This window comes from Trichoplusia ni, chromosome 3 (genome assembly GCF_003590095.1).
Source record: "Trichoplusia ni isolate ovarian cell line Hi5 chromosome 3, tn1, whole genome shotgun sequence".
NCBI classification, from domain to species: domain Eukaryota; kingdom Metazoa; phylum Arthropoda; class Insecta; order Lepidoptera; family Noctuidae; genus Trichoplusia; species Trichoplusia ni.
In genome coordinates, this window is record NC_039480.1 from 19,432,161 (window position 1) to 19,457,633 (window position 25,473).

Genomic DNA, 25,473 nt, shown 5'->3' on the forward strand with positions numbered 1-25,473 from the left:
TAGAATAGAATATTCTTTATTGTACACCATGGAATTACAGCAGTGATTCTTAATACATACAATGTTAGGGTACAATGATGTACAACCTGGTATCAGAGTTTGAACTGTCTTTAGACCTCCAAGGATGCTTTAAACACCATTGAAAAATCTCAGGTGTCCTGCTTTCCAGCCTTTAATGTTTAAGCAAGATATTATTGTATCTGTATATCTTTATTTTCACGGGATAACTTCATGGGAAGAGACCCGGTCCTTTTTAAAATTACACGGGGACACAGGTCCAACATGCAGAGGCCTTGTTTAGAACTTTAATCTAAAATGTGATGGGGTATCTACCAGGGACTATCCACCCCTGCTCTATAAAAGAACATTAGTATTATCCTGGAATGTCCCACTGCTGGGCAAAGGATTTCACTCTTCTTCCACTTGTCTCTCTCTTGAGCCACGAGTGACCAGTTCAGTAACCATAGGATTTGCGTGGATTTGAACCTTTGACTTGGAATTCAATAGTCATACCACACTATCACAGCGTCCAGTCAACATGTGATTTAACTGTCAAAATTTAACAGTTAGACAAGTAATAACCGATACCGTTTGGCGACCATTACCGAAGTTTAAAGAAACGAATCGTTTAATTTCACATGTTTGTAAAACAACGTGTATGATTGATTATAAACAAAATTTGACGAACGGTGCGAATTGTGGCTTGATGTTGACTTATTTAACATGTTATTGTAGACTAGCTGTTGCGAGCGAGTTCGTTCGCGTTGTGGTGAAAATACAAGATGGTATTTTTAATCTATTCTTCTATATACTAATGTATAAAGCTGAAAAGTTTGTTTGTTTGTTTGAACGCGCTTATCTAAGGAACTACTGGTTCAAATTGAAAAAAAAATTGTGTTCTATAGACCATTCTTCGAGGAAGGTTTTAGGCTATATAACATCACGCTCCAACTAATAGGAGGGAAGAAGAAGAAAAAAACAGGGAAAATTATTCATCTTCGAGGGCTTCCGTTCAAAAAATCCTAACTTATATCGTCTAACCACGCGGCCAAAGTCGCGGGCAACAGCTAGTAAATAATATAGCCCCTATTGTCTTCTTTTCAACAGGACTCATACCAAAGAGTCTGCAGCGGTGTCTTGATAACCTACTAATATTATAAACGCGAAAGTTTGTATGTATGGATGTTTGTTCCTCAATAAAAATTGACAACGAGTAAACTATAAACTGTCGTTAAGTTTAGGACATTGGGCTTGTGACGTAACGCTCACAAACTAATGTACGTTCGCATTTATAATATTAGTGGGATCTACTTTCTGTATAATATTCACAATATCTTGAGGAAACCTTTATTAAAAATATTCATCATCACCATCAGCCCATATTCGTCCACTGGACATAGGCCTCCCCAATTGCACGCCATCGAGATCTATCTCCATTTTCTATCCGAAACATTACCTTGTAGTGCTTGTACTAATAGTTTCAGTCCTTCGGTGTGACCTTGACAGGTTGACCTTGCCCGCAGTGCCGCAAAGAAGCTGCAGGTTGCACCAAATGTTACATTTAAATTTTAACCAACTTTTTATAAAGTTTGCCTTTTGAACCTCTATACAAGGTTCATTATACCCCGGTAGCGTTTTGATACGCCGTATGTGTTAATTGAAAAAAAAAATAGGAACTCTGTCCTTTTTACGAATAACCTTTTGACAGATCGTAATATTTAACAAAAAAATAAGGATTACAGGTGATTCGCTTTACAGTGTTATACGTATTTTTGGTTGACAATTGAATAGTAAAAGACAGCTAGCTATATTCAATTCGATAAAATAATAATTAAAAAGTCGTTTTTTTTTTTTGCAACTGTGTACTGTAACTTGGCTATAGAAGTAGTTGTGAAAGCAAAAAGCCGTATTCTTTTCATTAAAAAAAAACTACTCCCGCAGTAAGGAATTTAATCCTTGTGTCGCGGAGGTTTCACAAACATACAAATCACAAGCACAAAGACAGACCAGACTCAGAACAAGCATTCGTGGATCATACAAATGCTTGTCCTACGGGGATCGAACTAGCAAGTCGCGCAGAGGCATTACATCTCATGCTCAGAACAGACAAACAGTTGACGCGACTGCAATAGAACTGCAAACCAAATGTCCAGTCTGATGGCGTGCTAAGGGACTACCTGTTTGGTTTCCAGGGCCCTGATTCTGCTATTCACAATAGCTGATGAATTAATGGCAGTTGGATTAAATTTGAAACTATTCCTATACTCTTAAGCATTTTGCCAACACAACAATTGGAAATCCATTGTATTGACCGTGAGTGTTCCACACCGTACTGGATTTCCAATATTTGTGTTAGAAAAATGCTCAGAATAATACGAGAATCGCGAATTTAGTCCAATTGCAAGACATTAATCGGCTATTGTATATAGCAGAATCGGAGCCCAGCTCTATTGCAGTCGTGTCAACTGCATTCAAACTGCAATTTGCAGTTGGAGTGCCGATGAAATACGGTCCATCTGAAGATCCTTAGATCATCATCACCACATCTTTAACATTCTCCATGGTGGTGAGATGGTGACGTGGTGAGCTCCCCAGAAAGCGCTGACTCAAATCTCCAATGTTACTTACATCGAAACTTAAGACTCGTACGAAGGAATTATTTTCTATATTTTTTTTGTATGTGTGTGTACCTTTATACGTATAGTGCAACTAGGTAGTTTTGATGGTTGTTTTTTTTTCTGATATATTTAGGTTATTTAACTTACTTTAATGAAAAATTCCAAAATCAATGGTTTTGATTTTTGTATGTCTAGTTTTCGGGCACTTTTAAAACGTTTCAATAAAAGGTTGTGCGCGGTTAAAAATCTATTTCTACGGAAAAAAATTACAAGAAACTATTGCCTCGACAAAAGTTATTCTATCGTATAATTTACTGGCTGACTCATTCCCTCTATCGTTTGGTGTTATGTTTCGAGATAAAGATAAGATTCCTCTTCTGGAGGAAGCATAGTGATCTTCCCTAAAAGAAAAAGCAATAGAAAACTTCAGATGTTGAGGCCAACGGAATGACAGTCCTTAACAAGTGACGTGACTTACTTGTCAGTTCAATACATTTGAGCGATTCGTCAGCGTTAGCGTCAGGAGTAATGTAACTTGTCTACAAGGCCTGGTTTCCTTGTCTGATTGTCAAAGGTCTATCTGAGCAAAACGTAGACGTTAGACGTAATTAAGTATGTTCAGGATTTCTGGGTTCGAACCCGAAACCTAGTACGCCCTGTTTATTGAATCAACTACGAAGCAACGACACTTGATTTGACTGTTTTGTACAGTTTTTTTTTGTTTTAATTATTTTAAACCAATAAAAATAATTACTAACTCTTAGTGTCATAGCGGCCTAATGAATCTACATACAGAAATGAACGCGAGGGTTCAGGTTCGATCCCAACGCAGAAAAGCACCTATCTGTTTATCCAAAGTTACATGTAACTTCCTTTTTACATTATAAAGAGGCCATTTACGACGGGTGAAGTATGATGTGAAGAAACGTGGATTCCATGTTTCATTCATTTTGGTCTACAGTGCTTGGTGATCAATGCTCAAAACCCCTTTCTATACGGAAAGAGGCTTTCGTCCAACAGTGGGACATTTATGTCTTGATATTGTAGTGATATCTCTGACTCATATTATTTATACTTACACATTTTTATCTGAAATGTCACGTGACGTCACGGTTCAGTCCGGTCTGTGCAGACTCGTGACGTCATTACGACTCCTCGCTCTCCTGAACAATTAATTGGTTTTTTGGTTCCTAGATTTTTATATAACAGCCCACGATTAGGAATGTAATTAACAATTTAGTATAAATAAGAAACAGGCGTTTTATCAACTCACTTTTTCAAGTCGGGTAAAAATAACTAGTAACTGAGTATTTCCAACACCATATGGAGGATTCTATTATTTTAAAGTTAGTTATAAATTCTAAATTATTACATGATTGCACAAATATAGCCGTCAGATGTTAAGAACATCCTCATTTTTCAAATTACTCAAAAACACCAAAAAGCATCAAAATAAACCAAACGACTAACAAACTACAATAATATTTAAAACAAAACCCGAAAAGTTTAAACTTGTAGCAAGTATCAAACACAGCCATCGCGCTACACGTCACGCACACATAGACATTTTATTGTCTTCATCGACGCTCTTATTGCACCTGTGTGTGTGAGCTCGAGCGCCGCGCCGACGAATGTGTCAAGTGAGAATTCTCATTTTTATCCGACTGCGGTTTAAAGGTGGTTGTTATTGTGTATATAACTTTGATATAACTTTGATTTTTGGCCTTTTTAATTGTGGAAAATGTTTTCGTCTTTTTTTTTGCTTAATCTAGCTGTAGGTTATGATTTTAAATTAAAATGTTGTTGTTTTTATGGTATGTATTCTGTAAGAGCTATTTGACGGGATTTGAAACCTATATCTTCTCACTTCTTGCCTTTTTTTATTTAGCCTACTGTGTCCCATTGCTGGGCAAAGGCCTCCCCCAAATCCTTCGATTTTCTGTTTCGGGCATCATGGAATTAACCCGCGCGTTGAGCGTTAAGCTTATCCCGCCACTGCTTCTTGCCTTTAAAGTTCTTTTTCTTGTATTTCATTGTCCCTTTCCGTAATGTTTTTTTCTCGCGAAATTCTCATAATATATAAATAACTTACATTAGAATTCTCATATCATATCCGTATGTCTAACTTTATCCGACTTCTGAACTACAACTTTTGTAATGTTTAATTCAATTAGGTAATTTAGGTATGTAGATTTTCATTCATATACTCCATTTGGTTATGCATTTTACGAAAGCTATTATGATCTTGAAGAACCTTCCTTTTAATTATTGTTAAAAAATAAACCGTTTAAAATAAAACGCGACTAAAACCTTATCTAAGACAACAATAATGATTATCAAATCGAATGAATCAATAGTAGTAATAATTATATTTCTTTCGAATTTAACCTTAAGTTAAAGTTAACTTTGATTTAAGTGAGATAGAGTTTGTATAAATAAAAGTAAATTTATCTGAAGATGTGTCCCCAATTTGGTATTTGTCAACAACAAATTTGGCCGTTAGGTATATTTCTTTAAAATACTGGATAGGACTTAGATTAATATAAAAATACTTGCTGACCCAGCAAACGTTGTTTTGCCGATTTTTTTTTCTAGGTTTATGTATTTTTTAATGCCACATTATAAAAAAATAAAAACAAAAAAAATCGTCCATAAAATAAAATATTTTTTTTAGTGTGGGCAACCCTTGTCACTTAGGGGTATGAAAAATAAATGTTGTTCTATTCTCAGTCCTACCCAATATGTATACAAAATTTCATAAGAATCGGTCGAACCGTTTCGGAGGAGTACGGTAACTAACATCGTGACACGGGAATTTTATATATTAGATTAAAGTTAAAATGCATTAAAAGGGATGAAACGTATGTAAGTGGGGTTTGGTAAAAAAGTTAAGTGATAAGTAACGTTTTAATAAAAATACTTGTCCGGTAAATTTTGGAAATCTAAATAGTGGATTTATTCGATTTTTTAGTCAATTCCATAATTAAGGGCGATTTTTTCGGATTTAAAGATGCTTATACGATAAGTTAATGATCAAGTAATGTAGTTTCTTAACTTTCTGAACAAACTTTTAAGATTTCTTGTAAAAACCGAATAAAATTGCAATTGCACAGAATTAAAAAAAGTCATTTTTCATTTACAGCCTTATCTTACTGTAGCGTCCATGTAATAATAATAACGCGTCTGTGTGAGCGCGCCTATGTGTGCGTGCGGCTCGTGCCTCGTTTGCATCTTGTCATTGTTGAGGCGAGTAGCGAGGGGAGTTGTTAGGCGAGTTGTCCGCGTCGAGTTGACGCTGTCTCGGGTTGATGGACGAGTGACGTAACTGTCGTTTTGTATGAGATCTGTTTGGTGTATGTATTAGTTTTGGTTTCTATAGCGTTTTGAGTTTAATGTTTAAATTATTTACTTTTATTTGAGCTAGGATTTGAAAGATTATTTTGTCATTACAATTTGTAGTTTACGTTTCATAGTTTTTAGATAAATTACATTTTTATTTCATACAAAGATTGTTGCTATTGTTTTTAATCTTGAATTGAATTGATCTACAAATGTTTGAAATATGATCTGGTTCGATAACTTTGTATGAATAACTTACGCAAGATTAAAAAAAAATGCCCCTACTGGATTTGAACCCACAACATTCTTATGACGATTACCAATGAAATGTGCACAGAGTCGTCTTTTGTACGGTGTTTAACACCACTCATCAGATAAGTGTAGGGAATTAAGTTTGGAAAAAATATTAACAAATAAGCGCTAGAAATGTATGTGATAGTCAAAACCTTATTCTATTAATACGGCCACAATATAAGAAAATGTTTTTATTAAAAAAAAATCGATTTCGCGGTTGGCATCTAATTTTAGAGCTTTTTATCGTTATTATTCTTATCAAAATGCTTTAAATAGGTGCTCCTAATTTCGAGCTTGACTTTTTAAAACCGTTTTACATTCAATTTCCGATTTAGGTAGGTATTATTCAAAAAGCGGGCCAACACTAATATTATTGCAGTTATCAAAGAGAGATGCGGCTTCTAGGAAGTGTAGTGCGCTATCACAATTACACAATTCCTATAATCTATATCTATATACTAATATATAAAGCTGAAGAGTTTGGTCGTTTGTTTGTTTGAACGCGCTAATCTCAGGAACTACTGGTCCAAATTGAAAAATTATTTTTGTGTTGAATAGACCATTCATCGAGGAAAGCTTTAGGCTATAAACCATCACGCTGCGACTAATAGGAGCGAAGATATAATGGAAAATGTGAAAAAAATAGAGCAGGTATAAATCATAACTTATATCTTCTACCCACGGGGACGAAGTCGCGGGCAACAGCTAGTATAATATAAAAATGATGGTTATATTATAGGCTTTCAGAAGTCAAGCAATATAAAAAACGTATAAATGTAAAACTATTTGACTGTTTTGACAAGTATAAAACTGGTTATATAATTATGCAACCAGTTCAACTATATATAGATATACTATATTAAATCTATTGCTGACAGGAAAACATATCGCGCCAAAATTAATGATAGTATCCTTGTATAATTAATTCGTATTCAAATATAAATAATAAATATTCGTTAACGTCGACTTTTGAAGTGTATTTGTCGAAATTGATTTATGTTTTGCAGTTTTCTAAGTTCGAATCTACTAAAAGCGTTATTTTATATGATAATACATAGATTCGTGGTAATCTTAAACGCGTGTGTTTTTTTTTTTTCTTATTAAATATTTTTCCTGAAACTTTAATCACTAATCTGTTTAGTCGTAAGTATGGATTTTTTTAATATTAAATCAAAGTTATATAGACCTTTTTTGTCTTTGTTTATCTTTGCAAAAATACAGTGTCCAAAACTATAAAATAAACACTACACTGAACACGAAAACGAACAAACGAAAACCAGTATAAAAATCACACACACAACAAATACTACACCAGCTAATTTCGTAACACTTGCCACAAGAAGCTGTCACGAAAGTATTCAAGTAAAAAACATCGTTCGAACGCGCCTCAAGCTGATAGCCCCTTATCTCATCTACTACAACGTCAACAGACTGTCGCTGTCTCGCTCTGACGCGTTGTGTTTGCGTACACCTGTCTCTCTCGCACGTCTATACCTTTCACTCATTCATTGTTAAGGGGATTGTTCAATGTGGAGTTTTGATGTTAGCGTTTTTTTTTTAAGTTTTGGTAGTTTGGTTATATTTGAAAAATATGTGGAAGATGTTGCTTTTCAATTAAATTGTAAGGATTTTTTTTATTGTGATTAAATATTGAACCATTCATGATGATGTTTTTGGAGATGGCGCATATTTCTTGATTGATAACACTTGCTTTTCTTAAATTCAGGGTTATTCGTTCGTGTTGCTATATTAAGCTTTTTCAAAAGTTTCAGTTTCAGTTCAATTTTTTTTAATTTTGTTTTATATGATTACCATTTCTATGTCTAATTAAAATAGCTGTTATTGCTACAGTGCTACAGTCTGTATTTTCAGAATTCAATTGACAGGTGTAAATAAATAGAAAGAAAGTACAGTCAATTTGAAAATCCGCCTTTTTTTGAGTAGGTAAATATAATCACCAACACTCTACTAATAAAATCATTAAATGATTTTAAAAATCTTGAATTAACTATAAAATTAAATTAACTCATTAAGAAATAACCAATTATCTAAAATGGAAGCCATATCTCTTTCCGTAATTAGCCTAAACACTTGTAAGTTAATTAGTCAGCTTAACATTGACCTAGTTTATTCAGTTTCGGTCTAGATTGTTTTCACGCCGTGTTTCAGTCTAAGACTAGACTTATTTAAGCTATTATTATTTCTGAATTTTTAGATTACTTTCGTTAAATAAAACAAATTCTTTTCTTGCTTTGCCTTTGGGAAAATGTCCCTCAAATTCTTAATAAGTAGAAAATACCGAATTGCATTGGCTGTTGAAGGTCTTAGTACAGTTGTCAATTGTTTTAGTTTCAAGGCAGAACTGCTTAACCGATTTCGATGAATTTTATCATCATCATTTGTATTTTTTATACAGCTTAGTGGTTTCAGAAACTAATTTCTAAACAGTATACAAAACATTTACTGTTAATTAAAAGTATTGTCTGAATCCCATCTATTCTCAATTTATAAAACTTTAGCATGCATTTTTATATGATCTAAGAATAAAAGATAAAAAATAATAATTTTGATGCTACTCTGCGTAAGCTGAACTGCTACATGATCTGCGTAAGCTGAACTGCTAAAAGTTCAATGTAAAGTCCTCTTAATACTTCGTTATGCTACTATCTCTCTCGCACGCCGCTGCACCTGTCTCCCTCGCGCTAATGAATTAAATCAACAACCTCGCTCGCTCCCTCTCGATAGATGATCGTTCCATATTTGAATTTATTTCGAAATAGGAATTCATTTTTTTCTTTAAATAGTGTATTTTGGAAATAGAATTGTTTTCCTAACGGCCAGTGTTTAGTCTTGTCATTATTTGATGTTGTCCTTGGTTCAAGTCCCGAGTCAGGTAATTATAGCTTCTAAGAAAATATAAAATGAATGGATGCAAGAAAGAATATTGGAGGCTTCAAAATGTCCCACTGCTGGGCAATAGGCCATCCTTATGAAGCGTTGATCATCCCGCTAGCTCACTAAGATCAATTCTAGATTCCAATATAAGGAATCTAGATTATCAGATAAGTATTCACCGCTAGCCTAGTCGGGCTAAAGTTGCCAGTTTATTAACAAACAAGCAAACAAAATAAATAATACTAAATACAGTTAAAAAAAAATAGACAGTAAAAAGTGTAAAAATAGAATTCTATGACTAAGGCTACATGACCTTTAGTTCAACCGTCTGTCACCAGGTTGTATCTCATGAACCGTGAAAGCTAGACAGTTAATTCTGTTACAGATTCATGTCCGTTTTTTTTGGAGCATAATATCGGGGTTAAGCATCCCATGGTAAAGTCATTAACTTGAAGGGTGATTTTTTTGGAAATTTGTTTTTGAAGCATTTGGCGGTTTTTTGTCAATTTGAAACACATTATACTCAAACAAATTGTTAAATGAACATCCAATTAATAATAATGTCAAAACCGCTAAATAATTACTGTAATTTGTAATTTTGACATTAATCTATGCTTAAGGATAACGAAATATGACTGTTTGTGAGTTTGTGTGTTTTACTCCTAAATAATCATAAATTAAGTTGAATATGAAACTTACGTCAATGTAATAGGTTTTTATTATTCAGAAAAAGACGAAAGTACTTGTCTAACTTAGGGGTACCTAGTCATTATCCTAGTTCTCCTCATTTCTGTATCACAAAAGTCAAGGAGTTGGCGCTGCAGGCTGAGATACAGGGCCTGTCCTAGTTCGGCTGCAGAGGCTCCTACGTTGTATTGTTTGCAATTATATTTTTAAGATATTTGTAACATAATTTTGATTACTTGGTGAGATAAACTTATTATTAAACTATTAAACTTCTTTATAACACAGGCCATCGTCACAATCTAAAGTCGTGTAACTGAATATGAGCGCGCGACACCGATGGACGGCGTCACTGAAGCATCAGACGGACTTTCACCGACTTTCACACTATTGTCAGTTGTACAGTGATCTGTATAGCTTTGTCTCGACTTGGGTAAAATAGAATTTTTTGGGGAGTTTCGTCTACTCGCCCTCAGTACCTAAGGTTTCATATGGGACGAGAGAAGGTCAAAATCCTAATAATATTACAAATGCGAAAGTGTGTATGCTCCATGCATACAAACTTTCGCGCTGTTTGTTACTCTTTAACGCAAAAACCACTGAACTGATGTCGACGAATCTTGGTTTACAGATAGTTTATACCCAGGATAAACACATAGGATAGTTTTATTTTAAATTTTATCTCGATTTTATGATTCTGTGGGCCCGCTGGCCCACGGTTAGTTAAATATAAAATACCATTAATCCATTAACCAGCCCGTTGAAGGTACATCAATGGTGGGATCTTATACCATAAACTCCATATGGGAAGAGAAAAGGTCAAAATAATAAATATTTTGATTCTCCAACTCATCCCACTTGTCCTTTTGTGCTTAATTTAGACATTATATTAACTCAGCCTTAGTTAATTAAAAGATGGTCCAACAAATCTTTTCAGTCGTGTCTATCTGAACTCTGTCTGACAGACAAAATATTTTTTTTTGTCGAATAACGTATTGCCCAATTCAGAGGCATAGGATCGCTCACGCATGCTCTACGCGACCTTGGCAAGACAGTCCTTTTGAACTTCATGGAGGAATTGGTGTAGAAACCCTTATTCCCATAAACAGTTGTCTTCAGACCCTGCTCTGTTCAAACCCTGGTCCATCATCAAGACAGTTAACGAACCTGGTATTAGTATAGTATGTTACATGTTGCTGGGGCGTTGTTGCTCCGTTTCTTCTCTCACAGCAAAAGTATTTAGGAAGCGGTGTAGGGTGGGCGAAACTGGGTCCTGTCCAATGTAACCTGACCTACAAAAAGTGCTACTTAGTAGTCTAATTGGAATGAATGACTTTTGATTGATTTTAAGTAAGAGCTCTTTCAGGAGGAGTGGTTGTGAAGAGTCTTCCCCTTAGTTGTCTTTGACCTTACTCTGTTCAAACCTTGGGCCCTGGGCATCATTAAGACAGTTTACAAACCTAGTGTTATTATAGTCAGATACTATGCGAGTCAAGGGTGCGGCGAACAGGATCGATTGACTGATACGGAGTGCCTTCAACGAATCACCTTCTCTTATAATATAGTTCAAGAAATATTTGGTTGCTGTTAATTACGCTCTCTTGGAGTCGTAAGAATTTTTGTTTACGACGTGTCCTGGTTTCAATCCTCGCGTAAGACACAATTATATGTGACCTAAGAATAGTTGTCCTGAGTCTGGGTGTCTAAAATCTCCCGCGAAACAAGAATTAAATTTGTAACCATCCATAAACATGATAATATTACTTCAAAACGTGGTGGTACACCGTCAGCTCATTATAACATACTGACAGAAAAATAACTCTACCTCAAGTTAAAAATGACAGAAAATCGTTCAATTGTATGGCAATGACATGAAGTCACGTGACCTGGACTTGTTGCTCTTATTAGGGACGATCTGTTTAGCGTTAAGGCTTTATGTTAAATGTGACTTGACTGGACTTCTTATTGTGGCTTTGGAAGAAGTTTACGGAAGTCGTATTTTTTAATTGCCAGGATTCGGAACTGGGTATTGCAAGAAATCTAATGAAACTAAGATGACTTGGAAAGGACAGTTTAGAATTGGTGAAGAAACATAGAAAATCTATAAATATTGAGCTATTTTTTAGTTACATTACATTAGAACTGAAAATATAGTTTACGTACGGTAAAGAAACAACGAATTGAACCAAAATCAAAAATGGCGGGAGCGTTGTTGAACACATCACAACTAGACATATTCTCTCAGCGCGGTATAGAGCTCACAGTCTGTCTACGTTACATTAGACGCTCCCAACAAAACTAGTTTGGCCTCTAAAACTGACAAATATGCATTTACTTCACAAATCCATCATTCTTATCAAGCGACCTTACCTCGCCACTTGACAAAACTAGTCGGCCATTGTAAATTGTAAATTCTAAACGAAGTGATTGACCCAACAACCGACCGCAACGCCGACGACGCCGGCCGACGCCGCACGAGCGCGCACGGAAACGCCCGAACGTTGACAGTCCGTCAATCGTCACAGCGACGGCACTTGTGCTATGTACTTTACATAGGTGCAGTACGCTGTCGCGCCGGTAACTAACCAGTGTGCATTCAAAATCTCTTTGTATTATTTATTTATTTTACGAATCGATACGTTTTATAATGTTTACGCGGGGTTATTAGTGCAGCCGCTGCCGGGTGCATCGGACGTGCTTCGATCGCTCTAGTTTCCATCGGTTTCCTTCAGCACACGTGTTTAGGTTTACGTGTTGGACTAGTGAAGTCAATGACTCGACGTGACATACATTCTGAATTGCATGTCGGTATAGCGCGACGTTTTTGTCTAATATTGTTTTATGGACGCCCGTTTCTTGTGCTCGCGTTGTTTTGTGTTGTTATCAGTGTATCTAGATAACGCGTCAAGGCAACATCCTTGGGCTCGCGATTCGACTCGAATGTGAATTGTTAATGTTGTAACAACTACATAAATATTCGTGTTGATACTATAAAAGTTTTAAAATTTAATGTAAACACCAAACATGTAATTAATTACCCTAATTAAAAAGAATCAATTTGAGTTGTAATTATTATAAAACGATTTGCAAATTATTTTTAAATAGAAAACCGGCGTCCGATGTTCCAATTTTCTAATTCGAAATTCAAAACTTTCCCACGCGCTCGGCACTTGACGAGACAGCGTCGCTTTGCAACGAAAGAAAAAAAAAACTAAATAACACGTCAGTGACGTCCCACCCGCCATTTTCGGGTTTCATAATTTTCCCAAACAAACGCAGATGCGCGCACGTTTCGTGTCCACGTCTGCATTTTATTTATAGACTGTAATGTTTGATTTGTACGGAGCGACGTAGTTTACCTACATATCTACCGTCGCGGAATGTACATTATATACCATCTTGCACTATGTACTGCGGATACAACAATATAAGCGGTGTCTGTGTGCGTGCCAGCGTAATGAGCGTTTCTATGTGCTAAGAAACAGTAAAAAGTATGGCGCGAACGGCCGAGCGGCAACGTCGCGTGCGTTCCGAGGCCTTGCCGCGGTGAAAACAATAGTCTTTTATTATTTATTTTTTCTTGAATAAATTATTTTTATATATGATAATTCCACGCCGATGTATAAAATATCGATAATTAGCCTCATTATAACAATAGTGGCCTGTATTCCGGCGTTATCAGCGAAACGATCGCCATAGTACGCGGCCGAGCCTATGCAGTCTGTTATGAAATTGAATACACACATTCTTCGTATAAAAATCGATACATGCCGCGTCAACCGGAACTGGATATCATGTTTTCGAACTAACTATTCGAATACGCATTCCGTAACTTAAAAATCAATATAATATCAATGATAAAAAAAACAAACAAAGCCAACTAAAATAGCCGGTGGGATGAAAAAAAAATAGTAACCGATGTTGACCTTTTCGAACGCGTCTCGCTAGTACCACGGCCAGCTGACGCGACGTTGCCGCTCCGCCGCCCGTGCCGCGATCATTTCGTGCTTATCGCCTTTAACTCTTAGCGTTTAGGCACACATTCGCTTAGCAACGTCGAGTATATAAAGGATTTAGGACGTTCCACGGTACTATGACACTTCCCGCGCGCAAAATTCGAAATGCTTTATCAGTCGCTCACCGTGATGCGCGCCGCGTACAATTCTCAAGTTCTTACATCGAATATAGTATTTTTTTAAACCATTCCAGATGTGAATTTTAGTGTTTTTTTTTTTACAAACAAACGTGTTACAAAAACCAAAGTGCCCAAAGTTTAACTATAGTGTGTATTTAAAAAAAAAACTATTTATTACTAAATTATTTATAGTAAATATTAAAAATATATAGGTATTTATCTGCTTTTATAGTGCAGAAAAAACGATACTAAAAATAAAAAACAGTGTATAACAAAAATAAGTGAAAAAAACCAATCTCAGTGCATCGAAAGTACCAGGCGCTTAGAGACAATAAGAGCTTCATACGCGACGATGGCGCGGTGACAAAGTGGCCTACATGCCGGTGGCGCTGGGCTCGCTCGGCGGCGAGGGCGAGTACCGCGAGTACCACCATCTCTCGCCGCACCACCCCACGCACATCCAGTACCATGAGTACGCGCCGCCGCCGCCGCCGCCGATGTACCACCCGATACCGGACCCCTATTTTAGGTAACTGGTCAACTCCTTCTCGTTATGATAGCCTAGTACATTTTTGTATCGCGTTAAAAAGTGACGACTTATGCAATATTTTTGGGATATTTTTAGAAACGGTTATGGGGGCATTGTACCAATTTCCGTTTTAAAAAAAGACAAAATTTTGACGGTAATAGCCCAAAATTGAGCAAACAATATAGTTTTAACAACTAAAGTAAGAGAACCTTCAATAAATGTACTAAAACGAAAGTACCGAGTCAAAGTTTATGAATTGTGTACAAGACCAAAAGATGAAAAAGAATTTGTTTATACAGTCCGAAATTCTAAAGTAAGTAACCTAAAAGAAAAACATCAAAATACAGACAAATTGAAAACCTCTCCCCTTTTGAAGACAGTTAATTATAAGTCGGTCAAGTGCAATTCGGACTAACTACACACAGTTTCGTAAATAGGAAAGAGAAAAAGAAATTTTCAAAAGAACTGATCACCTATCGAATTTATGACCGCACCGATGTTCAATCGTTGCTTTACCTCGATTTCAAATTGTTATACCTGTTGTTTTAGCGGCTACAGAAATACATCATCTTTAACAATTTCAACTGACTAGTTATTACTGATCATATGATTTAACCTAGTAACAGACGGACTGACAACGGAGCCTAAGCAATAGTGTTTTCCATTTTTTCTTCTTTATCCTTTGGCTAGAAAACCCTTAAACGGATATTTTTCCATGACTGCCGACAGCTAAGCGAACGGAAGCTCTGGCAAAAAAGACTGTCGTTAGAGTCTCTGGTACTTTTCAAATTCTTAAGTGGGAATATGGTACTTTAAGAGGAACCCCCATTATGTCAGGAAACCTCGCTCATCCTAAGCTTTAGTCTAATCCCTCGCTCTATCCATTCTCAGATTTAAATTTCAGTCTAAACTCTCGCCCTATCCATTCTCAGAATCACAAATTTGTCACGCATCCACGACCTGACCTCGTCAAGCGTAGCTTAACCTCAATTTATCACTGCCGCTTGTACTTCAACGTCATCTTTATCATTTATTTACGTTATTCTTCCTTCCTTTTAAATTACTTTCTTGATTAGAGTTTGAGATTTTGCGCTCTTATCACATTTTCGGTTTTATCTTAAAGTTAACATTGATATCTTTTTAACGCATAAGATGGTACTATAAGATAAATAGATAAGTTTGCGTGTTATAATTTCTGTCCATTTTCCATTTCTAAGGGAAAAACTTGTTAAGAGCGAGATTTGCGATAATTCGGGGTTCTGTACTAATTGGTCAAAGGAAAACAGACATTCAAAAATCAAATCGGACAAGCGCGTGTAAGACTCGGTTCCTTCATCACCATCCTAGCATTTTCCCAACTATGTTGGGGTCGGCTTCCAGTCTAACCGGATTCAGCTAAGTACCAGTGTTTTACAAGGAGCGACTGCCTATCTGACCTCCTCAACCTAATTACCTGGGCAACACGATACCCTTAGTTAGACTGGTTGACAGACTTTCAATCTTATGACTACCTGTAACAACTTTCAAAAGATGCTTTTCGAAACCCAGAGGAACTCTTATTGACATAAATGGTCCCATCCACGGACTGATCAGGATCCGGCTGTTATTCATGCATCTTTGGCAAAGATGGTCACCCATCCAATTAAAAAAAATAAAGAACCAATTCGAGCTTAGATACTATTTCTAATTGTTGTTATAACGGCAACACCTGTCAAAACAACTGTCACAGCTATCACGAGATACAGCCTGGGCCCCAATTCTGCTACTTACAATGGCCGATGAATGAATGAAAATTGTCTTTAAATTACACTTTCGTATTCTCCTAAGCATTTTTCCTACACAATAATTCAGTACGGGATGGTACACTCAAGATATCTTCGATTATTGTGTTAGGAATAATTTCAATTGCCATTTATTCATCGGCCGTTGTAAATAGCAGAATCGGGGCCCTGATTACATACAACGAGACCTTAGTAATATGGTTTCCATATTTTTTCCTTCTAGTCCTAGCACATCCAATGGTAAAAAGATGGTATGTCACTTACTATTAGGTAAAGTTACCCATCAACAAATTATTTTTTTCTAATATCGCTTATCACAAAAAGTCACTTTCACTTTTAGAAAAGCCAGTCCTATATATAAGAAATTTTCTATAACATTGTCGACGCCTTAATTAGCTAAGCACCAGGTAACCATGACTAACAAAGAGTAAGCATTTACCTCCAATTTACTGTAAAACAGGATGTTACGTACACACCGACAATTGTTCTACAAGAATGCATAATTCTTGTTAAGGCTTGCAACGAGATAAATCATCTTCACTTGTATAAGTTAACACCATGTTCAAGTAACATTTCATATTAAAAACAATACGTAAGTTAAGGTTCTTTTGAGGATTTATTGATAACCTTGACGGGAGATTGACAGTGTTTTACAAGGAGCGACTGCCTATCTGACCTCCTCAATCCAGTAACCAGGGTAACACGGTACCCATTAGTTGGACTGGTTGTCAGACTTTCTAGCTTCTGACTACCTGTAACAACTTTAAAAGATGTGTAAATAACAGCCGAGATCTACAATTTAACATGCTTTTCGATACCCAGAGGAACTCTTAATGACATAGATGGTCCCATCCACGGACTGACCAGGATCCGGCTGTTATTCATGCATCTTTGACAGTCGCTACAGGTACTCAGAAGCTAGAAAGTCAGATAACCAGTCTAACTAAGACGTATCGTGTTACCTAGGTTGAGGTCAGATAGGCAGTGGTTCCTTGTAAAACACTGTTTGTATGGAAGCCGACACCAACATGGTTGGGAAAAGGGATCATTTTATAAAGATAATAAATCTAGTACCTCTAAAAATCTGGATAACACAGCTAGGTATTCAGACTACAGTGTCAATTCAGCCAGCCGTGTCGAGAGCTTGTAAAATCAATCGTAAACTCCTTAGTGTGGTTTTTTATGTGCCGTTGTTCTTTAAAGAGGTCAAACTCGGTCCATAATGTGATTGGAGAAGACTAAAGACGATTTACAAGGACTTGTCATGCTATGCTGTGTAAAAAATACGGTATATGCTATTTGGAATTGCAATGTTGAAGATTCTCTACGAATCGGCTAAAAAAAAATTATAAAAGTAACAATTTTCATTATATTTATCGACAGTGGTCCTTAAACTTAGAAGAAGCTTGTATCTTGGGGGCCTGAAAGTTTTTCTATGGGCTTAATAATGTTGCTTAAAATCGGAATATTGGTCACCCATCCACTTACGGTCGTTTGAAGTATGTATAATCTGTGAATTTGAACTGTCTAGTCTAGCCATCACGGTTTGTAAGATACCGCCTGATGATAGAGTAAGTTTAGTCAGTCAGTAAGTTTTACCGTTTGAGTCCATAATCCGAAAAATACGACTCAAAATTATGCTGTTATATTAATAAGAAAGGCTGGTGTCATAGTTTTCTGTAAATATCGCGGAAAACAAAAATCTGAAATTTTTTCAAGGGTGTGTTATGGGTATGGGTATGACGGCTCCCCATACAAGTGGGATGGTAGATAATCCCTAGTAGATTTTGGATCAAAGTTCGCAAAAATTCCCAATATTTATCTCAATGGTAAATCGAAAAAAATGTCAAATTTAACGAGTAAGATTTGATAATAGACAAAGGTACAGGTAAAAATGGTGAATGACAACAAATACTTGTAAAAAACATGTTTTTAGTCCTTCTTAAACATACAATACACCCTTAAAGTTACACAAACCTCAAAGAAAACTACGCAATCACTCTGAAACCATACAAATACAATTGCTTTCCCAATTCGTCCATGACGTAAGTCTTCCCATGACGTCAGAGCTACGTCATCATTTGATAAACTAGATAAAACACACATCGTGTGATTGTAACACTATTATAGACAATTCCTAGAACCATGAAAGCTTATTGCCTCGACTACAAGTAATATTATTAAATGATGCATCGGTTTACTCACGCGTATTTATCGGGAATGCCCGACTAGTTTCGGACCCAACCGGAGTCCTTAATCATCTCGGTGGGGTCGCAAGTCAAACTAGTCGCGAGTCGGGCACTCCCAATAAATATGCGTCAGTAAACCGTTGCATCATTTAATAATGAATCAGTCTTACGATAGTTACTAAAAAAAATTAAGAAATATTATGTCAAGTCTGTAGGCGGGATAGCACGACACGGCGTCTCTCTTCCCCACCTGCAATAAAAACACCTATTTTTTTAATAGGGACATATAATTGTGTTTTACCTAATTATGTCACATTTATGCTGTGTTTTTGGGCGTCAAATTATCCTTTTTTAGTATCAACTATTATTATTATTATATTAACATTTCTTTTCACGACAACCAATTGAATGGTTGCAGTCATTCTGACCGCGGCAACCACTTGTCCATTATTTATGTCTGTAGTAAAACTGTTATTGTTCTACCTAGAACCCTAAGAAGAAATTGTGTTTAGTGACATAAAATTAAAACTTCTTGAGCTAATCGATGCATGCATGCCTACCATGCGGGCTAGCAAAGCCTTTTCCCGATTTTCTGATAATTTCGGCAAAGGTCCAGTCCAAGAAATGATCTGCATATGTGTTTGTACACTGCCCTTGTGTAGTAACACTAAACCAACAACTACTCTTTTAAATCAGATTCTCCTATTATACATTATGCCTTGTGTTTGAAAATTGTAACTAATGATATGTTTTCTGTATTTTCCAGGCGGCACGCTCCATATTTTGGACAACCAGACTACAGAGTTTACGAGCTCAACAAACGGTTACAACAGAGAACAGAGGTTAGTATTATTATCATTACACTACTACTGTTTATTATAACCTAGTATAGAATTGACAGTCTAACAACACGTCTTAAAGTTATAATGCTATGATTCTAGAAGCGTTACAGAGCAATACACGGCTTAGGGTGCGTTTCCTTCACAAATGTGCGATGGAAATGTGTCGTGCGAGGATGTCCGCTGAGCCGTTTCCACCAGAGCTGTGCTGACCGAGCCGATTTAAATGAAGCGGTTCTATTGGTTCTTTACAAACACATCCCTCGCTATGCAACCTCGCACATCTCTGGCTAAAGCGCAGCCTTAAAACGGCATCTCTTTCTCTCACCCGATGTGGCGCGGGCTCTATACAAGCGCACGACAAGCATTTGTGTAGTCTACGAATGCTTCTTGCAAATCTAGGTGTAATTTTGCATGTGATTTGAAAGCCCCCGACATAAGATAAAATTCGCTAGCGCGGAAGTTATTTTTAAAGAAGTTTAATTAGAGAAGTCTAAAAAGCATTCCAGCTGATTTAAAAACTTCCTTTATTTCAAATCTGTTAAAAATACACTTGCACGTAACCTCGACCTTCAAAAGGTCAGACTGTCTCGGTAACATAGTATTTTAAAGTACTAAAGTGACTTTCGTCCTGAAAGATGCATGAAGCGTGCAAGAGGGCCTGAATCATTGAGTATCGGTCAGCTCGGCTGGTGTATTGTTTTCTGATATAATGTTTATATACGTAAGTGTAAGGAATATGACAGCATTGGGTTAAAAAAGGGTTTTAGTTGGAAAGATAGTAAATTTTTCAAACAAATGTACAAGTTATCTTGACTTAGCCTAAAAAATACAATTTGTCTAAGATAAACTGGTTTAAAGTTTAGGAGAGAGCTCGTGACGTACTGACTGCGCGAACATCTTGAAAATTAATACTGTAACGTATTAATTATAAAACGGTTTACTCACGCGTATCCATGGGGATCGCCCGACTAGTTTCAGACCCAGCCGAATATAATAAACTACATCTTCTCATATATGAGTACTCCGTTACAAAGACCAACGTAGTTTGTAACGTCATGGAAGGGAACTACGTCGTAGCACTGTTCTAAGTTAGTTAACTTCGTTTTAAAGTTAATTACAACGCAGTAAGCCTACTGCGTCGTGTAATTGTCAGACCTACCGAATATGTACGCAAAATTTCATAAGAATCGGTCAAGCAGTTTCAAATTAGTAGTAGAAGAGACACGAAAATTTTACACATAAAGTAGACGATTAATATATTATACATTGAAACGTTTCAGGACTCTGACAACCTGTGGTGGGATGCGTTCGCGACAGAATTCTTCGAGGACGACGCCACGCTCACACTCACATTCTGTTTAGAAGATGGACCCAAGAGATATAGTAAGTACTAGCTGTTGCCCGCGACTTCGTCCGCGTGGTTAGAAGATATAAGTTATGATTTATACCTGCCCTGTTTTTTCCACATTTTCCATTGTATCTTCGCTCCTATTAGTCGCAGCGTGATGATATATAGCCTAAAACCTTCCTCGATGAATGGTCTATTCAATACAAAAATAATTTTTCAATTTGAATCAGTAGTTCCTGAGATTAGCGCGTTCAAACAAACTCTTCAGCTTTATATATTAGTATATAGATATGTCGATACAACATGTGTATTTAGTTTGTAGCAATACTTGCAGCATATCCAGTAGTTAGTAAAAAAATAAATGACTCGATTTGTTAAAGACGACCTCCTTGGTCGAGTGGCGTACTCACCGGTTTAAAGGTGTCGCTAGCTCTAAGGTCCCGGGTTCGATCCCCGGTCTCGGGTCTGGGTGTTTGTGGTTCCTTCGTTGTATCTGAATTGCATAAAACAAGTGCTTTAGCAACTTACTTTGGGTTCAGAACAATATATTTGATGTTTTCCGTATTTATTTATATTTATTTATCATGGAGTCGATCGTTATAGGGTATTTGCCAAAAAAAAAAAACTGTTAAGTCCGTCAAACAGCTTTACAAAAATATTGGATACTTATTTTCTATCTCGTAAACAAAAAATAAAGACGATACAGTGATTTAAAATCTCGTGTGATGTCACTTACAATTATGCTCTCTACTAGCAGGTGATGTTGTAGCCCCCACTACGTAACTTGAATGTTTTTTGTCTTCTTTACTTTTTGAGGATAAATTTTGTTACACAGATAGTCCATAACCCGATTTTATAGTTCCAGTTCCATCACTTTCGATTTGTACCATAGGAACTACAGAAATACTATAGAAAATTAATAATTCTGTATTTAATATATTCCATTTAACTTTCCAGCGATAGGCAGGACGTTGATCCCCCGCTACTTTCGTAGCATATACGAGGGCGGCGTCTCAGAGTTGTACTACACGATGCGCCAGCCCAAGGAGTCCTTCCACAACACCAGCATAACCCTGGACTGCGACCACTGTACCATGGTCACGCACCATGGGAAACCTATGTTCACTAAGGTATATCATCATCATCGTCCTAGCCTTTTCCCAACTGTGTTGGGGTCGGCTTCCAGTCTAACGGGTTTCAGCCAAGTACCATTGTTTTACAAGGAGCGACTGCCTATCTGACCTCCTCAACCCAGTTACAGGCAACACGATACTTATTTAGACTGGTTGTCAGTCTTTTCTAGCTTCTGACTACTTGTAACGACTGTCAAAGATGTAAGAATAACAGCCGGGACCCACAATTTAATGTTCCTTCCGAAACATGGAGGGATTCGTTAAGCAACGATGGTCTCCCATCTACGGGCCAACCGCGTTAACAAAATTAGTTGTGGAACCTCTGTTTTGCACGAATAGCTAAGTAGTAATGACTGTCGTTGAGTTGATCACGATAACCACTTGTAGAGTGTGTTGCTTACTGCGTGGTATAGGTTATCACGGTAAAATTGCTGTGTGAGATGTCTTTTGAGGTTCGATCCTCATGTACGTTTGAATAATTATTGCTGTGGTTTATTTGAGCTCGGCAACCATAACTGTACTGAGTTGGTAGTCTATTAGATCGCGGCAACCACTTGTAAAGTGTATTGCTTACTGAGTGGTTTAGGTTATTACGGTAAAATCGCTGTGTAAGTTGTCCTTTGGGGTTCGATCCTCATGTCCGTTTGAATAATGATTGCTGTGGTTTATTTGAGCTCGGCAACCACAGTTGTACTGAGTTGGTAGTCGATTTGATCGCGGCAACCAGTTGTTGACACACGTACGTTGCGGCAGGTGTGCACGGAGGGCCGCCTGATCCTGGAGTTCACGTTCGACGACCTCATGCGCATCAAGTCCTGGCACCTCGCCGTGCGCGCCCACCGCGAGCTCATCCCGCGCGCCGCCGTGCTCCCGCCCGACCACGCCGCGCTCGACCAGCTCGCCAAGAACATCACGCGCCAGGGCATCACCAACTCCACGCTCAACTACCTCAGGGTAACCCACTCCTACCTCTATATGCCCCATAGCACCGCGTCCTCCCGCCCGACCACGCCGCGCTCGACCAGCTCGCCAAGAACATCACGCGCCAGGGCATCACCAACTCCACGCTCAACTACCTCAGGGTAACCCACTCCTACCTCTATATGCCCCATAGCACCGCGTCCTCCCGCCCGACCACGCCGCGCTCGACCAGCTCGCCAAGAACATCACGCGCCAGGGCATCACCAACTCCACGCTCAACTACCTCAGGGTAACCCACTCCTACCTCTATATGCCCCATAGCACCGCGTCCTCCCGCCCGACCACATAAACAGCTGGTCAGCGTTAGTGCCTCTGCTGTTCCCCTCGGGAAACGCGAGCAACCACGGGGGGACCTGCGGCGAGGCTGCTGTGGAGCCCCACACGAGGCTGCGGGCTGCGCGGCCTCACACTCCGCTGTACGTATCTCGCCCACACCTCAGCAGCGCGCGCAGGACAGCGCCCACAGTGCAGGACGCGCCGGGACTGCAGCTGCTGGAGTCGCGCCGGAACCACAAACTCAGGGCGATAGTGCTGCGCGTCCCTAACTGCTTCCTGCACTTCCTCTTGAACGATAACTTCTGTGCGCAAGGAGTGGTTTTCCGTCCCTTCCGCGGACAAATCCCGACCGAACGCACAAACACGTAGTGCTAGGAAGTGTCACTAATATAGTTTTAAGATCTTTTTATTTACTTACAAATACTGTATAATTTATATGTATGTCAAAGTTTCCAACTTCTGACTACCTGTAACGACTGTCAAACGAAATCAATAAAAAAATGGTATTTTCTTAGGAAATCGCATGCGTTTACTTACATAAAAATACTTAAACACGATTATTTTACAAAATGCCTGAGGATAATCATATAATCTTTTTATCTTGTCTGTTTAAACATCCAACCGCGTTTGTGTTTATATCACACGCTTAAAGACACCCAGACTTAAGCATTTGTTCACACAAATGCTTGTCCTACGCGGTATTGCATACTGCCTTATACAACTATTCTACCGTAGTACTAGTACTCGTATATACAATGAGCATGTCCGCCTGTCCCGCAGTTGTGCGTGATCCTGGAGCCGATGCAGGAGTTGATGTCCCGCCACAAGGCGTACGCGCTGTCGCCGCGCGACTGCCTCAAGACCACGCTCTTCCAGAAGTGGCAGCGGATGGTCGCGCCGCCAGGTACACAATAATATACTCTTCTCTTATTTATAAAAACTAGCTGTTGCCCGCGACTTCGTACCCGTGGGTAGAAGATATAAGTTATGATTTATACCTGCCCTGTTTTTTTCACATTTTCCATTGTATCTTCGCTCCTATTAGTCGCAGCGTGATGGTTTATAGCCTAAAGCTTTCCTCGATGTATGGTCTAATCAACACATAAATAATTGTTCAATTTGGACCAGTAGTTCCTGAGATTAGCGCCTTCAAACAAACAAACAAACTCTTCAGCTTTATATATTAGTATAGATATAGATGAATTGCTGTTCGTTAGTCTCGCTAAAACTTGAGAAAGTCGGAACCGATTTGGCTTATATATTCGTAAATGAAATCGCGGGAAACAGCTAGTAATATATATTCAAGTGTAATACAAAATATTTAATTTCAAATATGTATAGTTAACTTCTATGTTAACGATATTAAATAACAGCTGTAATAATTACAAAGCAATTAAAGTTTCTGTTAATAAAAATTTATTAAAATATTCTATCAAAAAATTCGTTAAATCTAGAGTCTCATGATCAATCTGAGCATCGATCACGAATCTGAAGTCAGCTTCTCTGAGTCTTAGAATTTTCGTTTGTTGTTGTTGTGTTATTGTGTGCGTCTAAACAGACGTACCGCATTTCAACTGCAAATTTGCAGTTTAAAGTGCAAAACTTAAACAGTGCAGTTCAAGTTTTGACACGACTGCAATAGAACTGCAATCCAACCGTTAAAGCGACCGCACAGTTGGTTTGCAATTGAAATGCAGTCCGTCGGTTCAGACCCTAAAGGTTCTGGTTCTGTTTGATGATCCGATTCTGAAGAAAGAACAGTGAACCTAATTCGGTTCTCTGTTTTAATTAAAAACATTTTAATACGATTAGTAACACTTTCTGATCGTATTAAACGATAGCTATTTAACATCATATTTGATATGAACTCAAAAGAGTTGCAAATAATAAGAATAAATGTTCAATTGATGACATATTCTTTTTGCGAAATAAATCACAAAATGATAATACGCATTATCTGCTTTATAAGCATTCCCTTAAGCAACCAAATTACTTTACTCTACATATCGCATACCTAGTCAGTTAGTCACCCTATCAGTATTAAGTACTAACTGTTCACCATAACATTCCAGAGTCGCAGCGTCCCGCCAGCAAGCGCCGCAAGCGCAAGGGCAGCGGCGGACCCAACGCCGCGCCGCCCGCGCCCGCCAAGAAACGATCTCCCGGACCTAACTTCAGCCTGGCCTCACAGGTATATACCTAGATTATTTGTATGGCTTTATGTACACGATAACTTCATGGGAGGAGACCCGGCCTTTGTTAAAGGCGTAGGCCTTGTTTTTAACTTTAATATATATTAAACTATATTTTAAATTGTAACTTTGATATTCGACCACTAGACATAGGTCTCAACAATTGCACGCCATCAAGATCTATCTCCTGCTGCTATTCAATAATAAACCATTTATTTTTGTTACACATAAATAAAA

General features: G+C 37.8%; 1 protein-coding gene across 2 annotated transcripts in view; it reads left to right on the forward strand.

Annotated features, from left to right (window-relative positions):
• LOC113492304 (LIM domain-binding protein 2) overlaps positions 1–25,473 on the forward strand; it is a 40,055-nt gene that overhangs the window by 9,710 nt on the left and 4,872 nt on the right. The window contains exons 1-8 of one of the 2 annotated variants that reach the window (XM_026869749.1): positions 12,368–12,634; positions 14,040–14,494; positions 19,231–19,306; positions 20,587–20,689; positions 21,612–21,784; positions 22,541–22,741; positions 23,825–23,948; positions 25,117–25,235. In XM_026869749.1, the coding sequence (XP_026725550.1) occupies positions 14,343–14,494; positions 19,231–19,306; positions 20,587–20,689; positions 21,612–21,784; positions 22,541–22,741; positions 23,825–23,948; positions 25,117–25,235 (948 nt within the window). In that variant the 5' untranslated portion in view covers positions 12,368–12,634; positions 14,040–14,342. Of the gene's footprint in view, positions 1–12,367; positions 12,635–14,039; positions 14,495–19,230; positions 19,307–20,586; positions 20,690–21,611; positions 21,785–22,540; positions 22,742–23,824; positions 23,949–25,116; positions 25,236–25,473 lie in introns of those variants that run through there. The other variant, XM_026869750.1, reaches the window with a different exon arrangement.